Source organism: Prionailurus bengalensis, chromosome A3 (assembly GCF_016509475.1).
Source record: "Prionailurus bengalensis isolate Pbe53 chromosome A3, Fcat_Pben_1.1_paternal_pri, whole genome shotgun sequence".
Classification (NCBI taxonomy): domain Eukaryota; kingdom Metazoa; phylum Chordata; class Mammalia; order Carnivora; family Felidae; genus Prionailurus; species Prionailurus bengalensis.
Window position 1 is genome coordinate 59,794,178 of NC_057354.1, and position 24,082 is coordinate 59,818,259.

The following is a 24,082-nucleotide window of genomic DNA, read 5'->3' on the forward strand; positions in this document are numbered from 1 at the left end:
CGCGGCGCGGGGCTCACGGCGCGCGCGCGCCTCGGCCTCGCCCGCGCACACGCGCCTCCCCGAGGAGAAAGAGGCGGGCGGGCGGGCGCAGAGCTCCGCGGCGGCGGCGGCGGCGGCGGCTGCAGCGGGCCGGGCCGCCGCGAGGGAGGGGAGGAGGGGCGGGCGCGGGGAGGGAGGGGGGCGAGGCGGCGGCGGCGGCGGCGGCGCGGCGAGCTCGCCGCTCTCTCCTGAGTGTGCCTGCGCGCGAGCCGGAGAGCGGGTGAGTGCGCCGGCCGCTGCCGCCCGCCCGGCGGACCGGGAGTCGGGGGCGGGGGGCGCCGGGAAGCCCGACCCGGGGGCGGGCAGCGGGCGGGCGGCGGCCGCTCCGGCTCGGCCGGGATGCACCTTGAGCGGCGCCTTTCGTTGCAGCGCGCGGGCGGCCCGAGCCTCGGCGGCGGCGGCGGCGACGGCGGCGGCGCTGACACCTCCCACCATGGACAGCTTCGACTTAGCCCTGCTCCAGGAATGGGACCTCGAGTCGCTGTGGTGAGTCCCGGTGCCCGCCGCCTGGGCAGGCGGGAGTGGCGAGGGGCGGCCGCGGCGGCCCGCGCGCCCTTACCTGGGCCGGGGGCTCCGGGCAGCCGGCCGCCGTGGGGGTGGGGTGGGTCAGGGGCGCCCGCCCCGCCGGCTCCTTCCTGCCTCCCCGGGATGGATGCACGGCCGCCTTCCCGTCTTCTTGCCCCCCTTTCCTGTCCTCTCCCCCGGTGCTGCCCGCCCCAGCCCAAGGGCTGGTGATCTGGGGAGCCAGGGGCAGAGCGCAGCCATGGAGAGAAAAGGACCCGATTTCTAGAACGTGTCACTAGTGCCTGGGGATCCACCCCTCGGCCCCTAGCCCCTCTCACCTCCCTTCTCTTAATCTGCGCCCTCCCTCATCTCCGAGAGCCTCTGGTTCACACCACCGACCCCCTGGAGTTGGTGCTGCTGCGAAGTGCCCTTAGAGGATGCTCCAGCCTCCTGCCTGGAGGCGCCGGGTCTGGGCGGCTACATCTTTTCTGTCTTCTACCCACTCCCACCCGAGATGGAAAGTGAAGACCAGGGGCAGGGGGCGAGTGCGGGAATTCCAGAGGCCTTGGCCCGGGGGGACTCGATTCCTCGAGGTTCACAATCCCTTTGGGCCCTTTCTTCACACCTCACTACAGTTGTACTCCTCCTCCTCCTTCTCCCCACCCCGGCGCCCCGCGTGTCCCTTTATTCCACGCTCACAGCTCGTAGCCTGGGGAGCGGGCGGCCGGGGGAGCACTCCGGGATCTGTTGCTCCGTGTTCTCACGTTGAAGAGCTGCTGTAGGTAAATCGCCGCTAGAAGCAGTTTAATTCTCGTTGCGGGTTTCTTAAAAATCCCATTGGCTGCTTCAGCATCCCTCTTATCCCCCCACCCCCCTGGCTCCTAAATGTTTTCACCCAGCCCTATTCAGGTGGTAAAATTACTGCCCGCATATTCCTGGAGGAACTTGTGTTATGTTTAATATTTACGGGAATGAACAGCTGCTGGAACAAGCATATTAACTGCACTCTGTTCTGCCTCTGGTAATTTTTTTTTTCTTTAATTCAGTAAAGAGTTCACATGTGTCTAAAACTGCAAGTGGTGTGCACATGAATATGCAATGTACAATTTTAAAGCTAAGCTGCTTTAAGATTTATAGATTGTATAGATGATATGTGGATTATTTCAGTGATTCGGGCTTCTGGTGACTTTTATCTTTCTGAAGCCAGGTGTAACAAACTAAACTGGACACAAAGCAAGTGCATTATCGAGCAGTTTCTTACAAAAGATCCGGTGGAGGATGAGTAGCTCTGCATAATGCTGCTGCTTATAAAATACACAAGGATGGGCCCTATTGTAATAAAACTTTTATATATTACACTGGAAACTTCAAAGAGCCAGTGCAGAAAGAATATGAAACATGTTATTACTCTATAAAAGTTGCTAATTACTGTCTTGTTGCTCCTGGGGTTATTTCAGCCTTTCATTTACAGATACCTATTATTTTACAGGTTTACATTTAGAAATGTTGGTTTCTGGCACAAATTCATTAGGTTTCTAGATAGAAACTGTGCTTTAAATGACTTTTGCTTTTAAAAGACAGTTTTTCAGTCAAAGGGAAGAACTTACTGTTTTGGCATGTTTTTATGGTGCTTGTCAGCTTGCTGACTCAAATTGAAGCCCCCTCATGACTTTCATAAGTACTGTTGTGAAATTACCAGCTATACTCTGTGGGCTTTTCCAGTACGGGGTCTAAGCTTTATTTCTCTTTGCATCCTTAGTTTCCAGCTGGGTTACCTGGAGCACAGTTACATGTTGCATGTCTATTGCATTGACTTGAAATTTACATTAGCTAGGGTACATTTATTCTTTTTAAAAATGAAAAAACTAAGCATTTTTTAAAAGTTGCTGTACATACAATCAGAATTTAATCAGTGCACAGGTTTATCTTTGGCTTATGAAAACGTGCAGGCTTTCTTGCTTACAATATAGTAGGACAGTTTGGCTTAACTGAGTGTCTCAAGTTTGCAAATGTAAAGTTTACGTTTGATAAAGGCTAACATATTTATGATATGTTAAAGATCAATCAAACTACTTGAATATGCATTTCTAACACAGACCTTTTCTCAGTCATGGATGAATTTTTGCATGGTATTTTCTAACTCAGTGTTATGGTTTATTTTTAAGTTTATAAGTTTTTAAGCTAATGGTTTATTCTTAAGCTTATAAGTAATCCAAAATAACTAACATCGAGTACTTTCTGTGTGTTAAGTGTTTTCGTATCCATTGTTTTCTTATTTGAATCCCATAACAATCCTGGAGGTGGTAAGTGGTAGGAGTCCCATTTAATAGACAAGGAAATGGAGGCTTTGAATGGTAAAATGACTCCACTGAGACCATAAAGCAAATGACAGTAGAAATTTTAAGTTAACATTGACTGAATGCTTACCATTTACCAGGCTCTAAGTACATTACATGTTTTAGCTCATTTAGCCCTCACAGCCACCTTAGTAACAGCATATACTGTTACTATTCCCATTTTACAGGTTGGGAAATTGAGGATGAGAAAGATCAGGGGTAACCTGCCCAAGGTCACACATCTAGAAGTGGAGCAGCTATATTCGAACCAACCATTAACTTCTCAAAACTCAGTTTTCTGACCTTAAATCCAGTGTATTTTCTACAGAGCTGCAGATGTCTCCCAGTTCATGAGGGTGGCTCTGAAGTTAATTACAAAACAAAACCTTGATGGACTGGAAGTTAAGGTTCTGTCAAAATATCAAAGAAAGAGAAGGTCAGAGCCCTAAAAGATATTGATCTAAAATTAAAAATCTGAAAACAGAATACCATGATTTGGGAAATTATGCCTGCCCTATGTGAATTAACCTATAAATATAAGTTTAAAATGAATACCACCGAAAACTTCTTTTTTAATTCATCTTAGAAAAACACCTGTTTTCTTTGGAGAGGCTGGGGGAAACTACAGGTTAATGGCAAAGGAGAATGGTATTTTAATCCCTAACAATTCTTTCTAACTGGTAGACATTGTTTACCAATAAAACAGATTGCAGTTTGTTAGTTGTGACTGTAGCTTTGAACCTGTCTAGTCGTGGCAGAAATTGTCCCCAAATGCCTGTATACACAGTATAAAGAAAAATGTTCAGTATTGTTGAAAAAAATCAATATAGACAATCTCTGTTCAATATTCAAGAACCATCTCCTCGGCCTCTTTGCACCCACTCCCCATACTGTCAAAACACCCATAATAATTTTTCAAAGAGGCCTTTAGAGTCTAAATTATCCAGATAGCTGTTTCAACTTTTCCTTTCAGCCTTACTTAAAGTTGGAAAGGGTAGCCCTAATTTCTACTTCTAATTTCACTTCCTGTGTCTGGTTTGAAGCAGAATCTAACCAAGAGAGAGCTTGGAACAAGGTGAAGGCACTCATTCTGCAGTGGCTCCATAAATTCACTGGGTAGAATTGGACCCCTGAAGAGTTGGGGATTCAGGAAGTTTGTAGGGGCAGAAATTCTGAGGAATAGCACCTCTTTCCAACCTCCCACTCTCTTCCCCTCTTCCTGTCTGCTCCTTCCTGTTCTCCGCCAGCTTTTGATCAGTCACTGGACATGTAAGCCATTCCTCAGGGCCTTTAAAATAATGACCATCCTTTTTACTAGGTTAACCATTACTTTCACTGCTGTAAGGGATACAAAGATGAGTAAACTGGGTTGTACATGTGATTATCTAATAGGGGAATGATACGAGTATATAAAGGAAAAGGAGGTTTTCAGCACTGGCGATTCAGAAGAGAGAAAGACCATATTTGGGACTGGGGTGGGTGGTAGAGGAGGGAAAGAGGAAAGATTGAGTTTAAAAAAAAAAAAAAAAAGCTTCCATGGAAAAGGTGGCCTTTGAACTAAGCCTTGGAAGATGAATGGGATTTTTACAGATGGTGGGGGTGGGGGTATTGAGAGGACATAGAGGCATCTTGAGCAAAGAAAGAACTTGAACAAAGGCTTTCATGGTGTCTCTGAAAGATCCTTTTATGAATCATGGTGGAATTACCTATACCAAGTATTTTAAAGATGCCAAACTTTTGTAATTATGAGGTAGTTTCAGTGAATGGGAAAGTGTTCCAAATGAACTTAGTAAAAAAATTGTATTTAATCTTCCTTTAAATATAAAACATTTTAGTTATTGGGGAGAAAGTGTCAAAATGTAATAGAAATACTCAGATTTCTCTCTACTACTCCCCTCGCCGTATCCCTCCCCACCCCACCATAGGTTCACATAGGCCAGAATCCATTTACTTTTATTCAAATAGGCATTATACTTTATATTCTTTCAGATTGGAACCTTTGAAGTTGTGATAAATGGATTGTTTCATACTCATCAATTTGTTCAGTAAGCATTCACAGAGTATTAGACATTACTATATGATAGGTACTATAGAACAGTGGCTTTCAAACATTTTACACCATGATGACTCACAGTAATAAACACATTTAACATTGCAACCCTTTGTGCGTACACATACACATAACTGAAATAAATAATTGTCACAAAATAACACTTATCCTTACTATGTGTGATGCACTTTGATATTTTCTATTTTATTTCCATTCTATTAAAAAAAATTTTTTTCCATCTGCCCATGGGTTGAAAACCTCTTGCACCCCCATGTTCCAGTGGGGGAGGGGAGTGAAGCAGAGCTCCTAACAGCATAGGGATGCTTCCCAGTCGAACCTACTGACATATTTGGTTCTCTTCAAATCAACTGCCAGCCGACATGCCCAAGCCATGGCTTCATCTATGCCTCCTTTAGTTAGGCTTCCCAGGCCCTGTATAGTGTCAGAAAACTGTTCCAGATTCCTGATCTTGACCCTCAGGTACCTTGACCCTTTCTTACCTTCCTGGAAAAGCAAACATTTTAAGGCCTACCGCAATCCCTGTTGTTGGCTCTTAGTGTCAAAGCAGTTCACCGGAACACAAAAGGCAGGAGAGGTGCACACAGGGACCCTCCACATTCTGTCTGCAGGGTGATGGGTAGAGAGCAGGCCAGTTGGTTGTGCTCATTGTCCATGGCCCTAAGCGGCTGTATGGATGGCCGCAGTGCTTGTCTTTAGTTGAGAGCCCAGAGCATACCCACAGCTTGGGAAAGGTCTCAGCACGTGAGGGGATGAAAATATTTCCCAAAGTGGCTTTCAGGGCTAGGGCCCGTGGGCTGCAGCCTCGAAGGGGGCTGGTTGCCTGGGTGCAGGAGGTAGAGAGGTGTTGATGGGAAGCAGTAGAGCACTGGGGGCAGGGAGCTGAGTGCTGCATCCATTTGTGAGAAGCATCAGCCTGGCTGTGGGTAGGTGTGTTTTGGAGAAAACCAGGTGGGAAGACTGGTTGATGCCTGGTGTTGGAGTTGAGGACTCAGGCTTGGCTGGGGGCCACACTGTTACCAGAGAGGATGTGAACTGGGTGTGCGGATGAATTTTAACCAAATGTCTTTTGATGACGATGAAGATGAGTATTGTGTGTGGGGAAATGATTCCTTCCTGTGTTCCAGATTCTCTTTTGTGAAAATGTAGGAGGGTTATAAAATGCTAGGAATCTATTTTGGGAAAATGTCCCTGTGAACCAGAATGGGTCTAATCAATGACACTTCAGATGTAGCAACTTGTACAAAGCCCTTTGGCATATTGTTGGTTAGCATCGGAGTCAAATTAAGAAGAAAAATAACCTCAAAAGGAATGCAAGATTTTTTGTGTATAAATGGAATTTTTAACCTGGAAGAAGTTTGCCTGTTTAAATTTTCTTTATTTTGAAAACGAAGCCTTGGTAGCAAAATCAAGGCCATAAAAGACAATTTTAATATCATTTAATGGTAACATAATGTTTCCTTGTTTTATTTCAAAGTGAAATCCATAAAACTTATTTTAAATGTTGCCTGTTCTCTTTTGTCTGGGAATTTAATTGAGGTTTCTGAATTCAGCTGGCTCCAACCTTGCTTTCTGTTTGGCCCTGGGCAGCTCACGATTTTTCTCATTTCCTATTCTCAGTCTTGGTTTAATCACTTATAAAATGACAGCACTTATACTGGCCTACCTCATAAGGTTGTGATGTTAAGTAATAAAAGTGTCAATTGCTTTGTGAATGCCAAATGTAGTTCTTTTAATACCCTTCGCTTCCTTAAAAAGTCTCTTTATCATAAACAAGGAAGGATACAGAAAGGCCACATTGGGTCAGGTCATCCATCTGGTACAGAGTTCTCTCTCCAGCAATGGGATCCAGGGACATTTTAGAGTGGAGGTTGGTTGGTAGTTTTTTCTTAGTTGTATATCATAGTCTAGCAGACAAATACACCCTTACTTGTGGTTGTACTAACATATGTAGATATATTAACCATTACATAATCTTTGATGTTTCACTGAGAATGTATTGAATTACCACCCATTACATCAAATGACTTCATTTGGCACTGTGGGTCTCATTAAATTATGTCAGGCTAATCATAATTTAGTTTCAATAGAAACAAAATACACAGTTATTACCAGGGTAAGAGGACACCGCACCATCCAAGAAACTAAATGGGTTTAGCCTGCATAAACTAATCCCTGGGGACATGACAGGGGTCCTGGAGGGGTTGAGGGAGTTTTACTGGGAAGCGGGCATAGAGTTGTTCTGGGTTATTTAAGGGCACCAGTAAGTTCAGGGGGTATGAGAGTATCTAAAGGGGATGTGACCTGGCTGTCTTAGGGTAACAATTACCTGTCTGTAGGAGGCTTATAGATGCTCTGCCTGCTACTCTATAGAAAAGATTCCTGGGTATGTGGACCAGCAGCAGTAAGTTGTCTGAGTTCTTCCAACTTCAGAATCTGTGATCATTTCCATCATAGGAGAGCGGGAATCAAAGTATAGAAGTCATTAATTTTCCCTTGTGTATTTTCCCTTTGTAATTTCTCCACTCACATGTGGAGGATGGCATAGAGGGTACTTAAACTTCTTCACATAATTTCTTCCCAGGGGGCTCATTGTTAGCTGAGGTAAACAAAAAGGACTGTAATTTGAAGACCACTCTAACATAACAACTCAGCTTAGAGTTATGTGTTAACTTGATGCTGAAAATAAGTTTAATTTTACTTTTTTATGGACAGGAAATTAGTTTTCAGAAATCCTCTGGAGTGCTGTAATATGAATCTGTTAGTCTTGGTTAAATCTTTGTTGTCATACCTGTACTGTTTACCTGAGTTATGAAGTGACAGAACATATTTTCTGTCAATGTTCATTGAAATGTTAATTAGTTACCTGGCAGTTTAGATAGAAAAAGCCTTTACTCTAGTGGATCATCACCAGTTCTGGGAAATAATCTGGTTTTGTTTTCCAATTTCAAGATATATTTGTTTTTCTATAAAATATATCTTGAGGAAGAAAAGACCCAGCGCTTAGAAAACTATTTTGAGAACACAGGTCAGCGTACTTAACTGTCACCCAGGCCAGTGCTTCTCAGACATTAATGTGCCTTCAAATAACTTAGGGATCTTGGTAAAATATTTATTATGACTTAATAGGTCCAGGGTGAAGCTGTGATTCTGCATTTAAAAAGAATCTCTTTTAACATACTACATATTCTTTTTATTTGAGGGGAGGGGTTGTATAATAACAGTACAATTCCATAATGCCAGGAAGTTACATTCAGATGCAGCATTTATTTTATTTTTGTGGGTCTTTATAATACAATTTTGATGAGTGAGGGGGTGGTTAATTGTATCCTAATGGGGATAAAGTGGTAAATAAACATAAAAGCCTAAGTAAACAAAGTTTGTAATAAATAGGCTAATCACTTTTTGTAGCATTACAGTTGTTGTTAGTCCTTCGAAGGCTGGGTCCTTCTGCATCAAGAGTGAATGCTCAGAGTAGCTGGATACAGAATCTTACACTTCTGGATTTGTCAGGGAATCTCAGTCCTTCCTGTGGGTGCCCAGGACTCAGACCACATGTCTGCCTTCTCTCCCAAGCCATTCTCTCTTTGGGAGGGAATTGGGGATGCAGGGTGCAGATGGGAGGTGGGTTGGCAGTGGTGGGGGAGAGGGGAATGACTGCACAACCCTGTGGCCAGCATTACAAATTGCAACTTTCCTAGTGTCCTGGGAGAAATCAAAACGCAAGTTCCAAGTGGAACCAAGGGTAAGTCTCAGACACCTAACATGGGAACCTTCTATCCCATTGCTGCCAACTACTGTCTCCCTCAGCCCTGACCAGAGTGCCCTCCTGAGTCCATCCAGTGGGCAGGCATAGCTGCCATTCCTAGGCTTAATTTTCCAATCCTATTTCATTAGAAAAGTAAGTGCAGATAGGAATGATTATGTGAGCAAATATAACACAGTTGACTTTGAATGTGCTGTCAGGTTGGCAGGAAATTTATTTACTTTATCTTCTTAATGAGAGAGAGAGAGAGAGAGAGAGAGAGAGAGTGTGTGTGTGTGTGTGTGTGTGTGTGTGTGCGCGCGCGTGTGCATGCCATTCTCTGAAATGGTGCAGAAGACTGTTGGTGATTAAGAGCAAGCCACATTGGGTGTAAACAATTGTGACTATTTCAGATTTGGAAAAGAAAGCTGATTTTAAGGAATGGTAGTGACCAGTTCAAATCTTGCAGCCTTGGGACACATGTGAACCCACAGAGGAAGTGCTCACAATAGCTTTTAGCCCATTGTTTGTGGCAAGACTCCTCATTTCTACTTTTAGTGGCCATGATGCTGCCTTATACATCATAATCCAGTATGCTGACTAATTGTGTTTAATAATTTCTTTTAATTATGCAACATTATATTCCTTTAATTTAACTTTTCTTTCAGGTTGGGGGGAGGTGAGGGAAACTATTTCCCTCAAGCATGAAGATAGGTCAGGCCCATAATAAGGAAGGCAAGTGTTTGGTTATTGGTTTGGTTTGTACTAGTATTACCAAATTAATGTATTTTCTTTTACACGAGAGAAAACACTATTTATTGGCTATCAGTATATGGTACAAATCACAGAATAGTCAGGTGATTTAGACAACTCTCAACAAAACAAAACAAAAACAAAAAGGACTCAGAGTCAGCCGTTTGCTCTGTTGGGTCCTAAGAAGAAATACCCAGGAGTTCTTTAAGAACAAAAAAGCAGCTGATGATGGTCAGCTAAATTCTGAACTTTGGTTACATTATTCAGGCTTTTGGCCTTGACTGAGAAGATAGCCATCAGCATGGCCCTCCCTACTTGCTCCCTTTCATACCAACCGTATTCCATGGCGGAGAGCATACTGGTGTCATTTTTCAGAACTGAGCAGGAAAATGCTGTTGGAATTTGAGGACTTTACCTCAGGCTGAGAGGCCTGTATCTTCAAGGGCCATGGACTCTGCAGCTCACTGAAATAGAGGCTCAGGATCCATAGTGTTCTGGTCCATCCACTTTCTGAAATGTCCTGCCAGGTCCTCTCCTGGTCTGCAGCAGTGGTGAAAATGAGGATTCACCTTGTGGGAGGGTGGGACCCTTTGAGCAAAATCTCTGAGCTGTCTGTTTTCCTGAGGAAATAGGTAGCAGCATCAGCAGTAATGGGAAAACCATATTATTCCAACCGACATCCATATGGAAGAGCCTTCTCTTTTTGATGTAAAATCAAATGGTGTAATACTTTCCTGTGGTATACCAGTTGTACCTCTGGCTGTGTAACTCTGTAGGATGAAGCCTTTGACCTACCCTGCGTTGTCCGGGCTCAGGTTAGGGTGATGCAGATAAAGTCCATGCTGTGTCTGAGCACCAGACACATCTGCTGCTGCAGGGTATTCGGAGCATGGGACAGATGTTGCGTGCAGAGCCTGCTGCGTCCTCAGAAGTGTGTCCATGTGTAGTGCAGGGCTGCTTAGCTGGTACCACATGGACTCTCCTATTTCTGTTCCTTTCATTGAAGATAGGTCCTTCTCCAGAATATGGCATGACTTCTTCTGAGAACTAAATCTTTAAGGTGACTTTCCTTTAGAGTGTTTTGCTCTGTTTTTGATAAGTAGATTTTAATCTTTTAGTATGAGCAGAATACCTGAGAAAATTCTCTTGTGGGAGAGCTGGCATATTTTACCTGCTACCTAGCCAGCTTCTCCCTCCCTCCCTTCAGCTTGAATGAATACTCCAAGGCTGAGTTAACAAGTTCTCAGTATGGAAATTAAATATTTATAGTCTAAAAAGGAAGTATGGTATTTTAGTTTCTAATATTTAGGTAGATAATTAGTTACATAAATTAGTTTCTATTCTTTTCCTTACTCTTATCCCTCAGCATGACAAAAGTAAATTTTAAAGTCCTAGGATATCATATACAATAATGTAACACAGTATAGATACTTCAAGCTGCTCTTTGTAACTTTCTTCCTCTAGATTTATAGGTTTCTGGGTTGAGATGAGCAGCCGTTTATTGAACCATACACAGAAGTGAATAGACCACTTTTCTAGCCCTTGATGTGTTTATACTTTAGCCTGGAACAGATTATTTCAAATAATCTCAGTAGAGTTTTTATATGCTCTAATCGGGAATCCTGTGGAGTACATAAAAGGGTACCCTACTCAGTGTGGAGTTTTAGGGAAGATTCCTGGAGAAAATGACATCTAATTTGAGTTTTATAGGATGAATAGGAATTAGGCTGGGAGTAGGGTGAATGTGGGTGGGTACAATGGTGCAAAGAGTGAGCAAAGGCACAAAGGTGGAAAGTAGCATGTTGTGAACAGCAGTGAATGCAGATAAGTTACAGGTCTGAAGCATTCAAGATGAGGAGTAGCAGGAGAGGAACTGGGGGAGAGGAGCCCGGGAGCCAGGCCTTTGAGGGCCTTGCTTGGCATTCAGAGATTTTGAACATTTTCTATTAGATGATAGTCTGCTATTGAGGGTTTTGAGCAGGAGAACAAAATGGTCACATGTTCTTTTTGTTTTTATTTGTAGAAGGCATTGTCCATGGATGAGTCTGGTGCCTCTGAGGGGCCACATCTGAAGGATCAGGAGGTCAGTCAGGGAGTGCTAGCTGCCAAGGCACAGCCAATGAGGATGGTGGGGAGGAGGCAGCGGAGAGGTGTTTAGGAGATTACATTAGCAGAATTTGCTGACTGACTAGACAGATGAATCAGGGAGGATGAAGGACCAAAGATACTTTTAGAATACTTAGCTTGTGTGATGAGGTAGGGAATAGAAGAGGAGGAGCAAGCTGAATGGAGAAAGATGAAGTGGTTGGATTTAAATATGTTGCATTTGAAATGCCTTTGGGCCATCCAGGTAGAATTGCCTGTAGAAAGTTTGCGGTTCAGAAGGTTAGGACAGAAATAAAGATTCGGGAGTTATCAGCATACAGGTATAGATGACATCTGTGGTTTGGGCAAGATTATCCAGGGAGAGAGGAGAAAATGAGAATTAAGCTGAGGACCCAGAGGGGTAGTGGTAGGGAAAGCAGCCCTTGAAGGAGGTTGAAAAGAAATGGTTGGAAAGGTAGGAGACCATGAGAAAGTGGCGTCCCAGGTCAACTGCTTTAGAGTAGTCATTTAACATGAGAAGGTTGAGGTGGTTTATGGAGTTGGCAGTGGGGGTGCAAAAAGGAATGAGAGATGTGTAAGGGGTGATTATGAATGGTCTCCTCTTGAAAGGAAAGATGGGGCAAATGAATGGAGGCATGTCTCAGAGAAGGAACAGGGCAGGCTGGGCCAGGCCCAGAATAAGAGGAAGAACGTGTGGGTGGTTATAGATGTAGATACAACGGGGGTGGTGGGTGGAGACTTTTTAAAAACGTATCTGTGAGAAAAGGAAGTTTCAGGGCATGGAACCATAGAGAAGAAGATAGTATTGAATATTAGACTCTTAAATGTAAATAATAAATGTTTCATAGATAGTTTTGAACACATGACTAATGAATGAAAAGTCTGCATAAGCCACTTTAGCATAAATCTATGTCATACCATCTGTAATTTAATTAGAATGTTTTTTAAAGTAATTTTGATTCAGAAGTAATTGGATGAAGCTACATAGCCAGGAAAAAAATTGTAGATTTTTTCTAATTGAAGACTGTTTAAAATGGATTTTTAAAAATTGTTTTCAAACACACAAGACTGACAGAGTGCGATGCCCTAGGATGTTGTTCTGACATAAAATGGCTGTATCTCCTTAGAAAGGTACCTTGACCTCCTATCTCAACTTTAACCCATACCCATATGATTGCTGCCCAGTTTTGGACTTAGAATGACCTCAGATTCTCCAGCTGGATGACAGCCCACTGTGGTCTGTACAGTGAACCTAAGTGATGTAGTAATTGTTTCTACAGACTTCAGATTTGGGTACTTTTTGTTCTTTTGATTCCCTTCTATTATCACTGCATTAATTGCTGCTACAGAACATAGGATAGTTTTACATCAAATTGCCTGATTCTGGCAAACCAAAAGATGAGTCATTACATATTTCTTTCATACTGAATTGTGAAATCAACATTCCCTAAAGGTTGTTTATGACATCTATCAGGTTTGTCTACTTACAGATAAATTAAAATGACAAAGTGGGTTAGATGCTAGGGTTGTAGTTTGTTTTAGTCAGCTTTTGTCAGGCGATGCTGTGGTAATAACCCCTGGATCTCAGTGGTTTACAATCTCAAAGTGTAATTCTTAGCCATATTACGTGGCAGTTGAAGGTCAGCTGTGCCCTAGTGTGTTTTCTTCATTCTGGGACTTAGGCTGACAGAGTGCACCTTTTTGGAACATGCCATCCGCTGGGTGGAGGGAATAAAGGAGCTTTTGCTGGATGTGGAATACTGTCATATGGCTCCCATTTCATCGGCCTAATCAGTCATAAGCCCAAGCATGACATTGGTAGGGAGGGCAAAGGTTGTCTTTTCATAAAACAGCACTGCCAGTCGCATGGCAGCCAGCAGGAAGGCATAGCCTTGTAAAGGGAGGCAATGAAAAATTGAAAACAATGATATAGTCTATTATGCAATTCATCAGTATTTTGTTGTTGTTGTTGACACTGTTAATTAGTATTTTTAAATTAAAGGAAAATAGCAAGATTCAGAAAAGAGCTCCCAGAATTGTCTGGTAGCATGTTATAAAAGTTTTCTGTCTTTTGGCCTATGGTTTTCTTTTTATTGGAATTTATCACCTTTTTTGAATTTACATTGCAAAAAGAGTACCTGATGAAAAAAAGTTAGTGAAATGCTTTTATCCAAAGAGGCAAAGTTTCCGTGTTACTGGCTTTACAATATTAGGGAAATTATTTTTGAAAGCATGTGTGTAATATTTTATTTTTAAGCAATTTGCCTTTATCATGTATGGTGTAAAATATTATTCGATTATTATGTCCAGGTTCTTAATAACTTGACTTTGCTTGCCACTTACTAATTAGAATCAAATTGTGAATGAAGAGTAAAATCCATGTATAAATTGAAAGGGAATCAGGCAATAAACTATCTGATTTACAGAAAAGAAAAGTTGCATCCATGTTTTCTTTAACTAAAGCTTTGCTTATAACTTGAGCCTGGTTTTGATTTTTTTTTAAAACAAATTTAGACAACAAAAGAAGATGTCGTAGCCTACAAATATAGAGGAGATGAGAATTGTCCATTGATGTGAGTGAATGAATGTTTCTTTATTGAGGTTCTGAGGGTAAAGGGTATGAAAGAAATTTCTTGGAACCTAGCAGGACCTCTCAGGGCTTAGGCTTATTCTTGGTTCAATTTATGCCTTACAGATTTTAGAGTAGGCTAGGTCTGTATTCAAATCTTCAAACAAGAAATAAAGGTAATGCTTTTCTGCAACAGAGACCAATTTTCCTTTCTGTATATGTTTGATTATGTTACCTAAGAAGCATGTTCAATACTGTTGGAATAAAATACCACTTCTATGTTAATTTTAATGAAGTTGAAGAAGGAAACAGTCTACACCAATATTGTGAAGTGCTTGATGGTGTTTAAAATCTCTGGGAGACTGGGCCAAAGTAAGAATATAAACTAAATAAGAGAAAATGTAGTCATTACTTTCTAGTTTGTATGAGCACCAAGATGCAATATTTTGAACTAATTGCAACTGCTATAAAGTGCTTTGAAGAAAACCCATTAGAAGAAAAGTAAAACTTGAATAGATTAGTATTCTTTAGTGAGCCTGGCAGAATTTCTTTCGTTGCTTCAAAATCTTTTCTGTTTCTTATCACTTAACTTTCTTGGCCTACAAACAAAAGTATCTTTCCCTTCATATTTTCCATAATTGTGTGTATACCAGGAAACACTTCTTTTAACCAAATATTATGTATAGTTTTAAAAGCAAAAAATAGGGGTGCCTGGATGGCTCAGTTGATTAAACATCCCACTCTTGATTTCTGCTCTCATGGTGGGAGGATGGAACCCCATGTGGGGCTCTGGACTGAGCATGGAGCCTGCTTGGGATTCTCTCTCTCCCTCTCTCTCTGCTCCTTTCCCACTTTCAGGAGTGTGGGTGCACTTGCGTTTCTCTCTCTCTCTCTCTCTCTCTCTCTCTCTCTCTCTCTTTCTCTCAAATAAATAAACTTTTAAAAGAAAAGCCAAAATAAATTCTGAATTTTATATTTATATATCTCAGGTTGAGATTAATGAAATTAAAAGAGCAAGCTTCTTAGTTGCTAGTATTTAGTGAGGGGATCATAAGTTATTGATACTTTTACTTTCTTTTTCGTCTATGTGCATGTGTATATGTGCGTGTGTGTATTCCTTTGGGTTTTGGATTTTATATGTGTAAGATCATGTCATCCTTGAGTAGAGATAGGTTTGCTTCTTCCTTTCCAATCTGGATATCTTTTTTTTTTTTTTTCTTGCCTAGTTGGCATGTTAGAATGTTTATTTTTTTGAGAGAGAGAGAGAAAATGCACATGCACATGTAAGTGGGGGAGGGACAGAGATAGAGGGAGAGAGAGAATCCCAAGCAGGCTCCGTGTCCAGCCCAGAGTCTGACACAGGGCTTGATCTCACAACCTTGATCTCACAATGGTGAGATCATGACCTGAGCTGAAATCAAGAGTCAGACATATAACCAACTGAGCCACCCAGGTGCCCTTAGAGTGTTTAGTACAATGTTGAATAGCAGTGGCAATAGAAGACATTCATGGCTTGTTCTTGGTCTTAGGGGGAAAGCACTCAATCACTATTAAGTATGATTCGTTTGTGGGTTTTCATAGATGCCTTTTATTAGGTTGAAGAAGTTCCTCTGTTTTTAGTTTGTTAAGCATTTTTATCATGAAACAGTGATTTTGTCAAGGCTTTAGACATTCTATGGAGGCGACTGTGTGGGTTTTGTTCTTTATTCTATTTATGTGGTCTATTATGTTGACTGATTCTGATATGTTGTAACAACCTTGCATGCCTGGAATATTTCACTTGGTCATGGTATATAATGCTTTAGTATGTTGCTGGATTCATTTTGCCAGTATTTTGATGAATAACTTACTTTTTTGAAAACAGACTTTCTGTCAGTTTGTTCTTCAATAGTGGAAGTTCATGAGCACTGGAGAGAAAAATAAAGGAATATGACTTTCTTAGGACTTGGCCCCATGGAAATATGGAAACTTCATTTCTACACATACTCTGAATGGCTGCCCTTTAAGTGATAATCAAATTTCAAAATATGCCAGCCTGAGTACTCAAGTTCAGAAGCTTACATAATTGTTGTCTAAAGAACTTTACCTGGACATATGCTTAAAATCCCACATAGTGTTTTTTCTTATATGACACATTCAGATTTTAGGTCCTGACCCTGTGGAAGTCACTTAAATTTTTCTTTTTAGCTGAGTTTCCTGATCAGTAAAACAGGATTATGAAGAGCAAATAAAATATGGTATGTGAATATGCTCATAAGATATTATATAATGGTAAAATTCAATTATTTATATTTATATAACCAGGTAAATATAACTATTCAGCACCGGGCACAAATTCAAACAACTTCAAGGGCCAAACAGACCAAGTTAATGTTTGAAGCAGTTACGTAATTGGATGTGATGGGGCCTGTGGCCAGTTGGAAACTTTGCAACTTTGCTTTAGGACATTCAAATTCAACGGAAAACAAACAAAATAGAATGAAGAAAGCAAACTCAAATTCCTACTGTCCTGGCCAGACATCACACATCGGTCTGCTCTGTGAGACCCTATTTGGTGACACCCTCTTCAGGGATGGAATGTAAAGACCTGGGGTCTAGTTTCATTTCCACCATTGAGGAAATTCTTTTTTATGTTTATTTTTGAGAGAGAGAGGGAGGGTGGGGAGGGGCAGACACAGCATCTGAAGCAGGCTCTAGGCTCTGAGCTGTCAGCACAGAGCCTGATCTGGGGCTTGAACTCATGAATTGTGAGATCATGACCTGAGTCGAAGTTGGATACTTAACCGAATGAGCCACCCAGGCGCCCCTTACCATTGAGGGAATTCTTAACCTCTCCTAGGCTTCATTTTCTCATTTGTAAAATGCAGATGATGTATGCCTTGCTGACCTCCAAGGGCTGCTGTGAGAGGCTTAAGTAGAATCAATGTGAAAGTGACTCAAAAACTATTCAAGCCTGTATAAATGTAAGGAAAATTGTTGTTTCTCAGTTTCTAGAAATCTTAACTTTCAGATGATGATACTTGTTGAGAAGGTTTCATAGATAAACGTTGGAAAAACTCCAAAAGGCCAGCTAGAAAAGTCCCCTTTCTATAGAATGAGCTTGGTAATAGATGTAAACCCATTTAATGTATTTTCTAGACTTGAATTGTTACCTGGATCTTGGCATTATCATTATAGTGAAAAGAACCATTGTCTTGTTTTTCTCACCATTACCTTCTATTAGATATGTGAATTATTATGACAGTAAAATAGGCTTCATAATTCTCACAAACCAGATATGTTATTTATAAGGGCTTTCTGTGGTTTCCTTAACAAATAGAGTCAAAACTGGTACCTTTTTTGGTGCCCTAAGATTAGAAAAAGTGATTTCTGCAGTTTTCTGGCTGAAGTCAATCAAATGCTAATATCTTGAAGTCTCTAAGAGGTTCTTTTGGAGCAAGATGTAAACCAGCATCTGTATAAAATTGCCAAATAGACCTTCAGCAGTATTTGTGGCTCAGCCTACCAGTTCTCAGTCAGCAGGATATAGTCCTAGAAACTCGTGGTCCTAAGTTTATTGAGGTCCTATTAAGTGTGAAGCACTGTGCCAGCTTGGGAACACAGAAAAGTAATGTGGTCCCTGTTCCAAAGAAGCATGGAGTCTGGTTGGAGAAGCAGTCTCCATGAAGTAGCTCTAGAATCTGGACTCATAGACTATTAGCTTGTCTCGAAGGAGCCCTGGAGGTCATCTCTTCAGCCATTTCCTTCAGTTTACAGCAGAAAAAACTGATGCCTATAATTAAATGCTAATATCTGTGGGATAGTCCAGGTGTTCTCAAATCTAGCTGCTTCCCAGAATCACCTGGGTCTACAGACTCTCTGGGGTGGGGAACCAAGAGTTCACACTGAAGTGCAAAAATCCACAGTCCTGGGGAATTCTGGCAGAGCTAGTTTGCTTAGTGGATTTGGGAATGGTACCAGCCAGGTTGTTAGTGGTTTTGGAATTGAGAGTTTAGGGAGTTCATTGAGAGGCCAAGAAAGGGCCTGATGGGGAGTTTGCATGTTCCAGTAATGGGTTCGTAAGATTGAGGTGACCAAGATGTTGGGTGAGGGCATGGCGTTGGGGATTGCAATGACCAAGGTGATGAGCAAGATGTTTTACATCATGAGTCTCTCTTGGATAGCAAGGTGCTGTAGGAGATTTCATACATTTGCTTCGAAAAAGAGCTATGACACGTGCAAGACATAAGAGTCACTTTTTGTTTGTTTGTTTGTTTGTTTTGGTCAAGGTTTTAAGAACGTATTTGATTACATTACAGGTAACTACAATCCTAAATTCATTGTATTTGACTAAGCATTTTTTTCTACTTTGTTACTAATATATGGTTAGTATCTTCATTGGCTTTCCCAAATTGTTTTGAGACAGACATTGATAATTTTGTAAGCTCAATTCCTATATTTTTTGGTAATAAAGTATTTAATATGCAGTGTGCTAATAAATATGTCTGGATAAAGAAGTGTACTATAGACAACCAGTAAAAACGCTAACACTTACAAACTATTCTTTGTTGAAAATAATACTATTTTCTCAAGAAAGTGATATTTGTGATATTTTAAATATTATTAAGATACATGAAGTTGGACACAGTCTTCATAGTAAATAAATGTACTTAACCAGTATGTATAAGATACCACACAATTTCCTTTTTATAAAATGTCCACTTTATATTTACATATATAGTAATTTCATAGTTATGCATTCTGTATGCATTTTATAATTATGTTGATTCCACTGTCAAAATGAAACAGTTTGTTTTTGTACTGGAACAGTTCTCCCTAGTCTGTGAGTTGGTTGAAGGCAGTAACCACATAGTAATGATTAAGAGCACAGACTCTGAATCAGATGACCTGGGTTCTTATCACCCCGCTTTGTTGCTTGCTAGCTATGGGTAACTATTTTGTCAACTGTGAACTCTGGGAAAAAATAATACCTATCACAAAGGATTGGTGTCAGGACTAAGTGAGTTAATCTGTGTAAAGTGCTTTAAAGTTATTTAGTTAATGCCTCTCATTTTATACATTGAGGAATCAAGGGCTTATTCTAAGAACTTGCTCAAGATCATTAAACAATGAGAACCCAGACCAGAACCCAGACCTACCTGATTCCCAGGCTAGGCAAGAAGGGAAGAAAGTTGCTTCTCTCTGAAGCACTTTCTTCAGTGTTTTGTCACTTGGTCTGGCTCTCTCTCAGTCCCTCTGGCCCTCCCCCCCCACCCCATACCAAACTCTCTTCTCTCTTCTCAATCCCATTCTTCCTCTCTTAGCCTTGTAAAGCCGTATTATTACCCTGGAGGTCAGGGAAACCCCAACATCATACGCACATTTTTCTTTTTGTCTTTTCTGAGAAGAGAGCCTACAGCTTTAATTAGGCTCCCCAAAGCATCTGTGACCCCACTTCCTTGAGAGTGGAAGTGGCTCTAGCAGCAGCAGGTTTCCATTATGAGCAGAAGCTGAGGTGGCTGGAGAAGTATAAGAACTGCATTCCTTTGTTAGTGTTTCCAGCTGCAGAGGAAGGAGTGGGTACTAATAGGGATGCTGGGCAGAGCCATTCTGCCAGGCTACAGGGATTTTATCATGAATACACTGTCAAATCTCTTCTTGGCTATGTGAACAAGTAGGAGGCTTGGAGCTCTATAGCCAGAGCATAAAGACAATGCAGGCCATGGTTTGGAAAGCAAGCCTGTAAGAACTCAGAGCCTACAGGGCCCTCTCTTCCTCTGTCACTTCCTTATGGCATCGTGGGAGTCCAGTGGCTTACATTTGCCTTCATTACAAATGAGCTGATTGACCTGAACTTTCTCACAGTGGTGCATAACTGCTAAAAGAAAAATTCTGCTGTTCTGTGTTTAAAATAAAATTAAGGGACCAATGTTGTGTATAAGGACTTAGGAGTTCAAATGCATTTTGATATTGTAAGAACCATTTTACAAGAATGCATATCACCTTACATGCCAAAGGCTTTTCAAGTTAATTGTAGTTTGAGTTACCCTACAGGTTACTACTCAGTGCTAAAATTGTGACCAAATAGCTTCAAATGTCCCTTTTGCTGTTACAAGGTAGCCCAACATTTTTTCCTTCATTATGCAATATTTATTTATTTATTTTATTTATTTTTTTAATTTTTTTTTCAACGTTTTTTATTTATTTTTGGGACAGAGAGAGACAGAGCATGAGCGGGGGAGGGGCAGAGAGAGAGGGAGACACAGAATCGGAAACAGGCTCCAGGCTCTGAGCCATCAGCCCAGAGCCTGACGCAGGGCTCGAACTCACGGACCACGAGATCGTGACCTGGCTGAAGTCGGACGCTTAACCGACTGCGCCACCCAGGCGCCCCTCATTATGTAATATTTAAATGTATCACCCAGCAGCTTTACCATAACTGATGGCAACGCACTTTTTATAGCAGTGGCAGGATCAAGGACTTTTTAATATAGTCTGGCCAGACACCAAGAGTACAGAAGTGATCCATTTCTTCCCTGGCAGTTAGGTGGAAAACAGGGCATGTTGGGGGCATTTAGTTAAGCATGGCCAGACAGGAGGGCTTTATCAGGATGAAAGTCTTTTGCCAAGTATGTGTGATAATGCCAGGGTTAGCTTTGGGACTTTGGACCTGGTCTATATTTAGCATCCAGAAACCACCATGGGGCTGTCATTGGTTAGGAGTTTCCAGTCACAGTTCTTTGTTAAAGTTAGGTAATTTAGTTCATGTAGGACAGTGGTGCACTGTTTGTTCTAAAGTTTGTTAGTTCACTCGTTAATTTATTGATATTTCAACATATCTGTTTTTCCTGACAATAGGTTTACTTCTAGGACATTTTTAGAAGGACCTGAATCATTTTTGATGAGAGAAACTCATAATGAAAACATAAGAGCAAGAAAACATTAGAGAGCTTATAAAGTTTCGCAAACCTTCTTAAAGAGCTTTCCAAGGAAACAGTTATTAAACATTACTAAATCAAGGAAAGAAATGTCAATAGGAATTTCTTTATTTAAATGAATTTTCAAAAAACCCCTCACATACACAAGATCTTTCTGTTATGTTACATATCGTTTCCCCCCCCCCCCCCAGTAGACATATTTATGTCTTACACAAGTTGCCGGTTGACTGGTATGGGAGAGCTGCTGAGCACTGGAAGTCCAATGTGGGCTTACCTTCTGACCATGCCACTCACTACAATCTGGTTTTTTGTTTCTGTATCCATAAAGTTGGGGTGATGATTCTCTCCTGTCTACCTCATGGGGTTGTGTAAATAGTAAATGAATGAACAGTGCCTTACTCTCAGCACCCAATAAATTATAACTATTTTTCCCCCAAAGATTCTGTGCTTCTGAAGGTGAATCAAAGTCAACTGTGTGGAGGTCCTATTCCTAATCAAAGTTTTCTCTCCTCTCCTTTTGTCTGTGAATTTAGAACATGGGTGGGAGATGGGCCAACAGTAAGAGAGGTGAGAGAGGCAGTGGAGGCCAGTGGAAATTTAGGCAGGTGGAACGAAATGTGAGGACTCAACAGAACCTATCCGTTGGAGGAACTTACTAGGTAAGCAGATGGTCACTGAAGTTGTGGGGATTTTTTTTTTTTTCTAGCTCTGTTTGATGTGGCCACCCAGGGACTTTCCTGTCTCTAGATCTGAATAAAGGGGAGAAAATTGCTTTTAGGCAGAATCTACTTGCTATAATATGGAGACCACCTCATGGCTAGAGAGAAAACAGGCCTCAGAATCAGGATCTTTTCTTGCATAGAAACCTAATCATGCCCCTTCCTGAAGCAGTTTACCTGATTGTACTTGTGGATTGTGGGCTTGACTCACTCTATCGTTGGCTCTGCCTCCTGCAGTAAACTTAGGCGTATAAGGTCCATTCTTTCTGTGCTTTTGGACTGCCATTCAGGCTGCATTGCTGGTTTCTGCAGGTGTCTGCTGTTACCTGACTTTTTAGCTGCCTGCTCAATCCTCATTATAGCTTCTGGATAACCACTCAATCTGCTCCTAGCCCAGAAAAGGCCCCACCTTTGGTTCCCAGCCTTGTGTTGATCATCACCCTGGGTTTCTGTAGAGCTCTTCCCTTTTGGAGAAGTACAGACTTCAACGTCCAGGCCCTTTGGCAGCACCCTGGGGCAGGGAGCAGCATTTATGTGTTTTGCTAGAGGACGAAGTGAGTGACCCAGCTGATAGGATACAGGTTAACCTGAATGATTATCATAGAAAGTTAGCTCTGTACAGTAGGCATTCTATGTCCCACTTGACAAATGGGGTCAGTGTGACTCTGAGGAGTCAAATACATGTGTAAGTGTTGTGGCCAATGAATGGTGGAGTCAGGGTTGCATCCTTGTTCTGTCTGATAGGCAGAGGGTTTTTTCTTTTGTTTGTTCCCAGAAGAGGACAATGCCTGCGTGCTCGAAAGTAGAAATTTGCCTGAGAAGCCTCCAAAATGAACTGATTCTTTTTTTTAAGTTTATTTATTTTTAGAGAGAGAGAGGGAGAGAGCAAGAATCCCAAGTAGGCTCTGTGCTTGCAGTGCACAGCCTGATGTGGGACTTAAACTCACAAACCGTGAGATCATGACCTGAGCCAAAATCAAGAGTCGGGTACTTAACCGACTGAGCCATCCACGCGCCGCCCACCCCCCCAAAATGAACTGGTTCTTAATCTTTATGTATAAATTGGTCATTTAGCCCACACAACACAAATTATTTCCTTCAAGGAGAACATCTGAGGCAAACTGGTTAGAACTTGGTGCGTGACTGTGCTTTTTTTTTTTTTTTTTGCATCATCTTTCCTCCCTCCCTGCTTTCCTCTCTTCCTTTCTTAATTGATGTAGCCAAGATGGTGGGCTTTACTTTTGCCTCTAGTCTCTAGGTTTCAGGACAAAAATTTACTGACAAATCTGCATATGGCTTTTTTTCCCCAGCTTTAGCCAAGGCCTTGGATAAAAATGTAAAGGAAAGCCTTCCAGATGAACTATATTAATGTTTTAATTAGAAGTAATATATTCTTCGACACAGCTAAGCAAAATTGCAATAAACATCCATGTAATAGTGTACAAATAGCGATAATGGTTAAGGGCTACTAATAATAATAACATCCTATCTACATTCTGTCTAGTCATCACAATAACCTACCATAGCAGGGAGAACAGGTGAGGAAACCAAGGCATAGTTGGGCTTATGTGCAATTGTGACATTGGACATAATGTCATTGTACTATGCAATGCTGATTATAAAGCAAAGCAGGTACTCTGTCTCATTTTTCAAAGGATATTGCAGCTCTTGTAACCCTTTTTTTTAAATTGTGATCCTTATTCTTAGTCACTTTCCTGTGCCTGAGTGCTCGAGTATTAGCACAGAATGTTATATGCTACTTAAGTGATAATGACAAGAGTAACAGTGAAGTGTGTGGTTAGAGCAGGGAAAACTGAAACCAAGATGTTCTGTCTTCATGGCCAGGAGCTCAGGAGCAGCAGACTCGAGGGAGGCTGACTTCTTACTCTTACAGTGAATCTGGTAGCACCCCATTCACCCAGCACTCAGACACAGCACATGCATCTGTCAGACTAGCCTGATAAGCTTCAGATCAAGGTATGGCGACCACCAAAAGTTTAGATAGTGTTTATGAAGCTGGGGAACTTCAGTTTCTGTTGAAGGGCCAGAGAAAGTACAGTTCACATTTTGGAGTTCTCCCCATTTCTGAGAGTGAAGCAGGGACCAGTCAATTCCAGTTGAATTCAATGCACACTGATTGTGTGTCCATCATAAAGTAAGTGTGACAGGCAAGAAGCCAGATGGTGGCTGCCCAGGGGAGTTGACAAGTTAGTTGAGAAACTTGAATTCTGCTAGTTTGCTTATTTCTAGCAGGCTTTTTTTTTTTAGGTTAAGTATACTTTCCTATATACAGTACCTAATGCCATTTGACATAGTATTATTCTCA

General features: G+C 41.5%; 1 protein-coding gene across 1 annotated transcript in view; it reads left to right on the forward strand.

Moving 5' to 3' along the window:
* The first annotated feature begins 412 nt into the window (after positions 1–412).
* The window catches only part of AFF3 (AF4/FMR2 family member 3), a 530,066-nt gene continuing 506,396 nt past the window's right edge, over positions 413–24,082 (forward strand). The window contains exon 1 of the mRNA XM_043603159.1: positions 413–525. Within this exon, the coding sequence (XP_043459094.1) occupies positions 473–525 (53 nt within the window). The 5' untranslated portion in view covers positions 413–472. The remainder of the gene's footprint in view (positions 526–24,082) is intronic.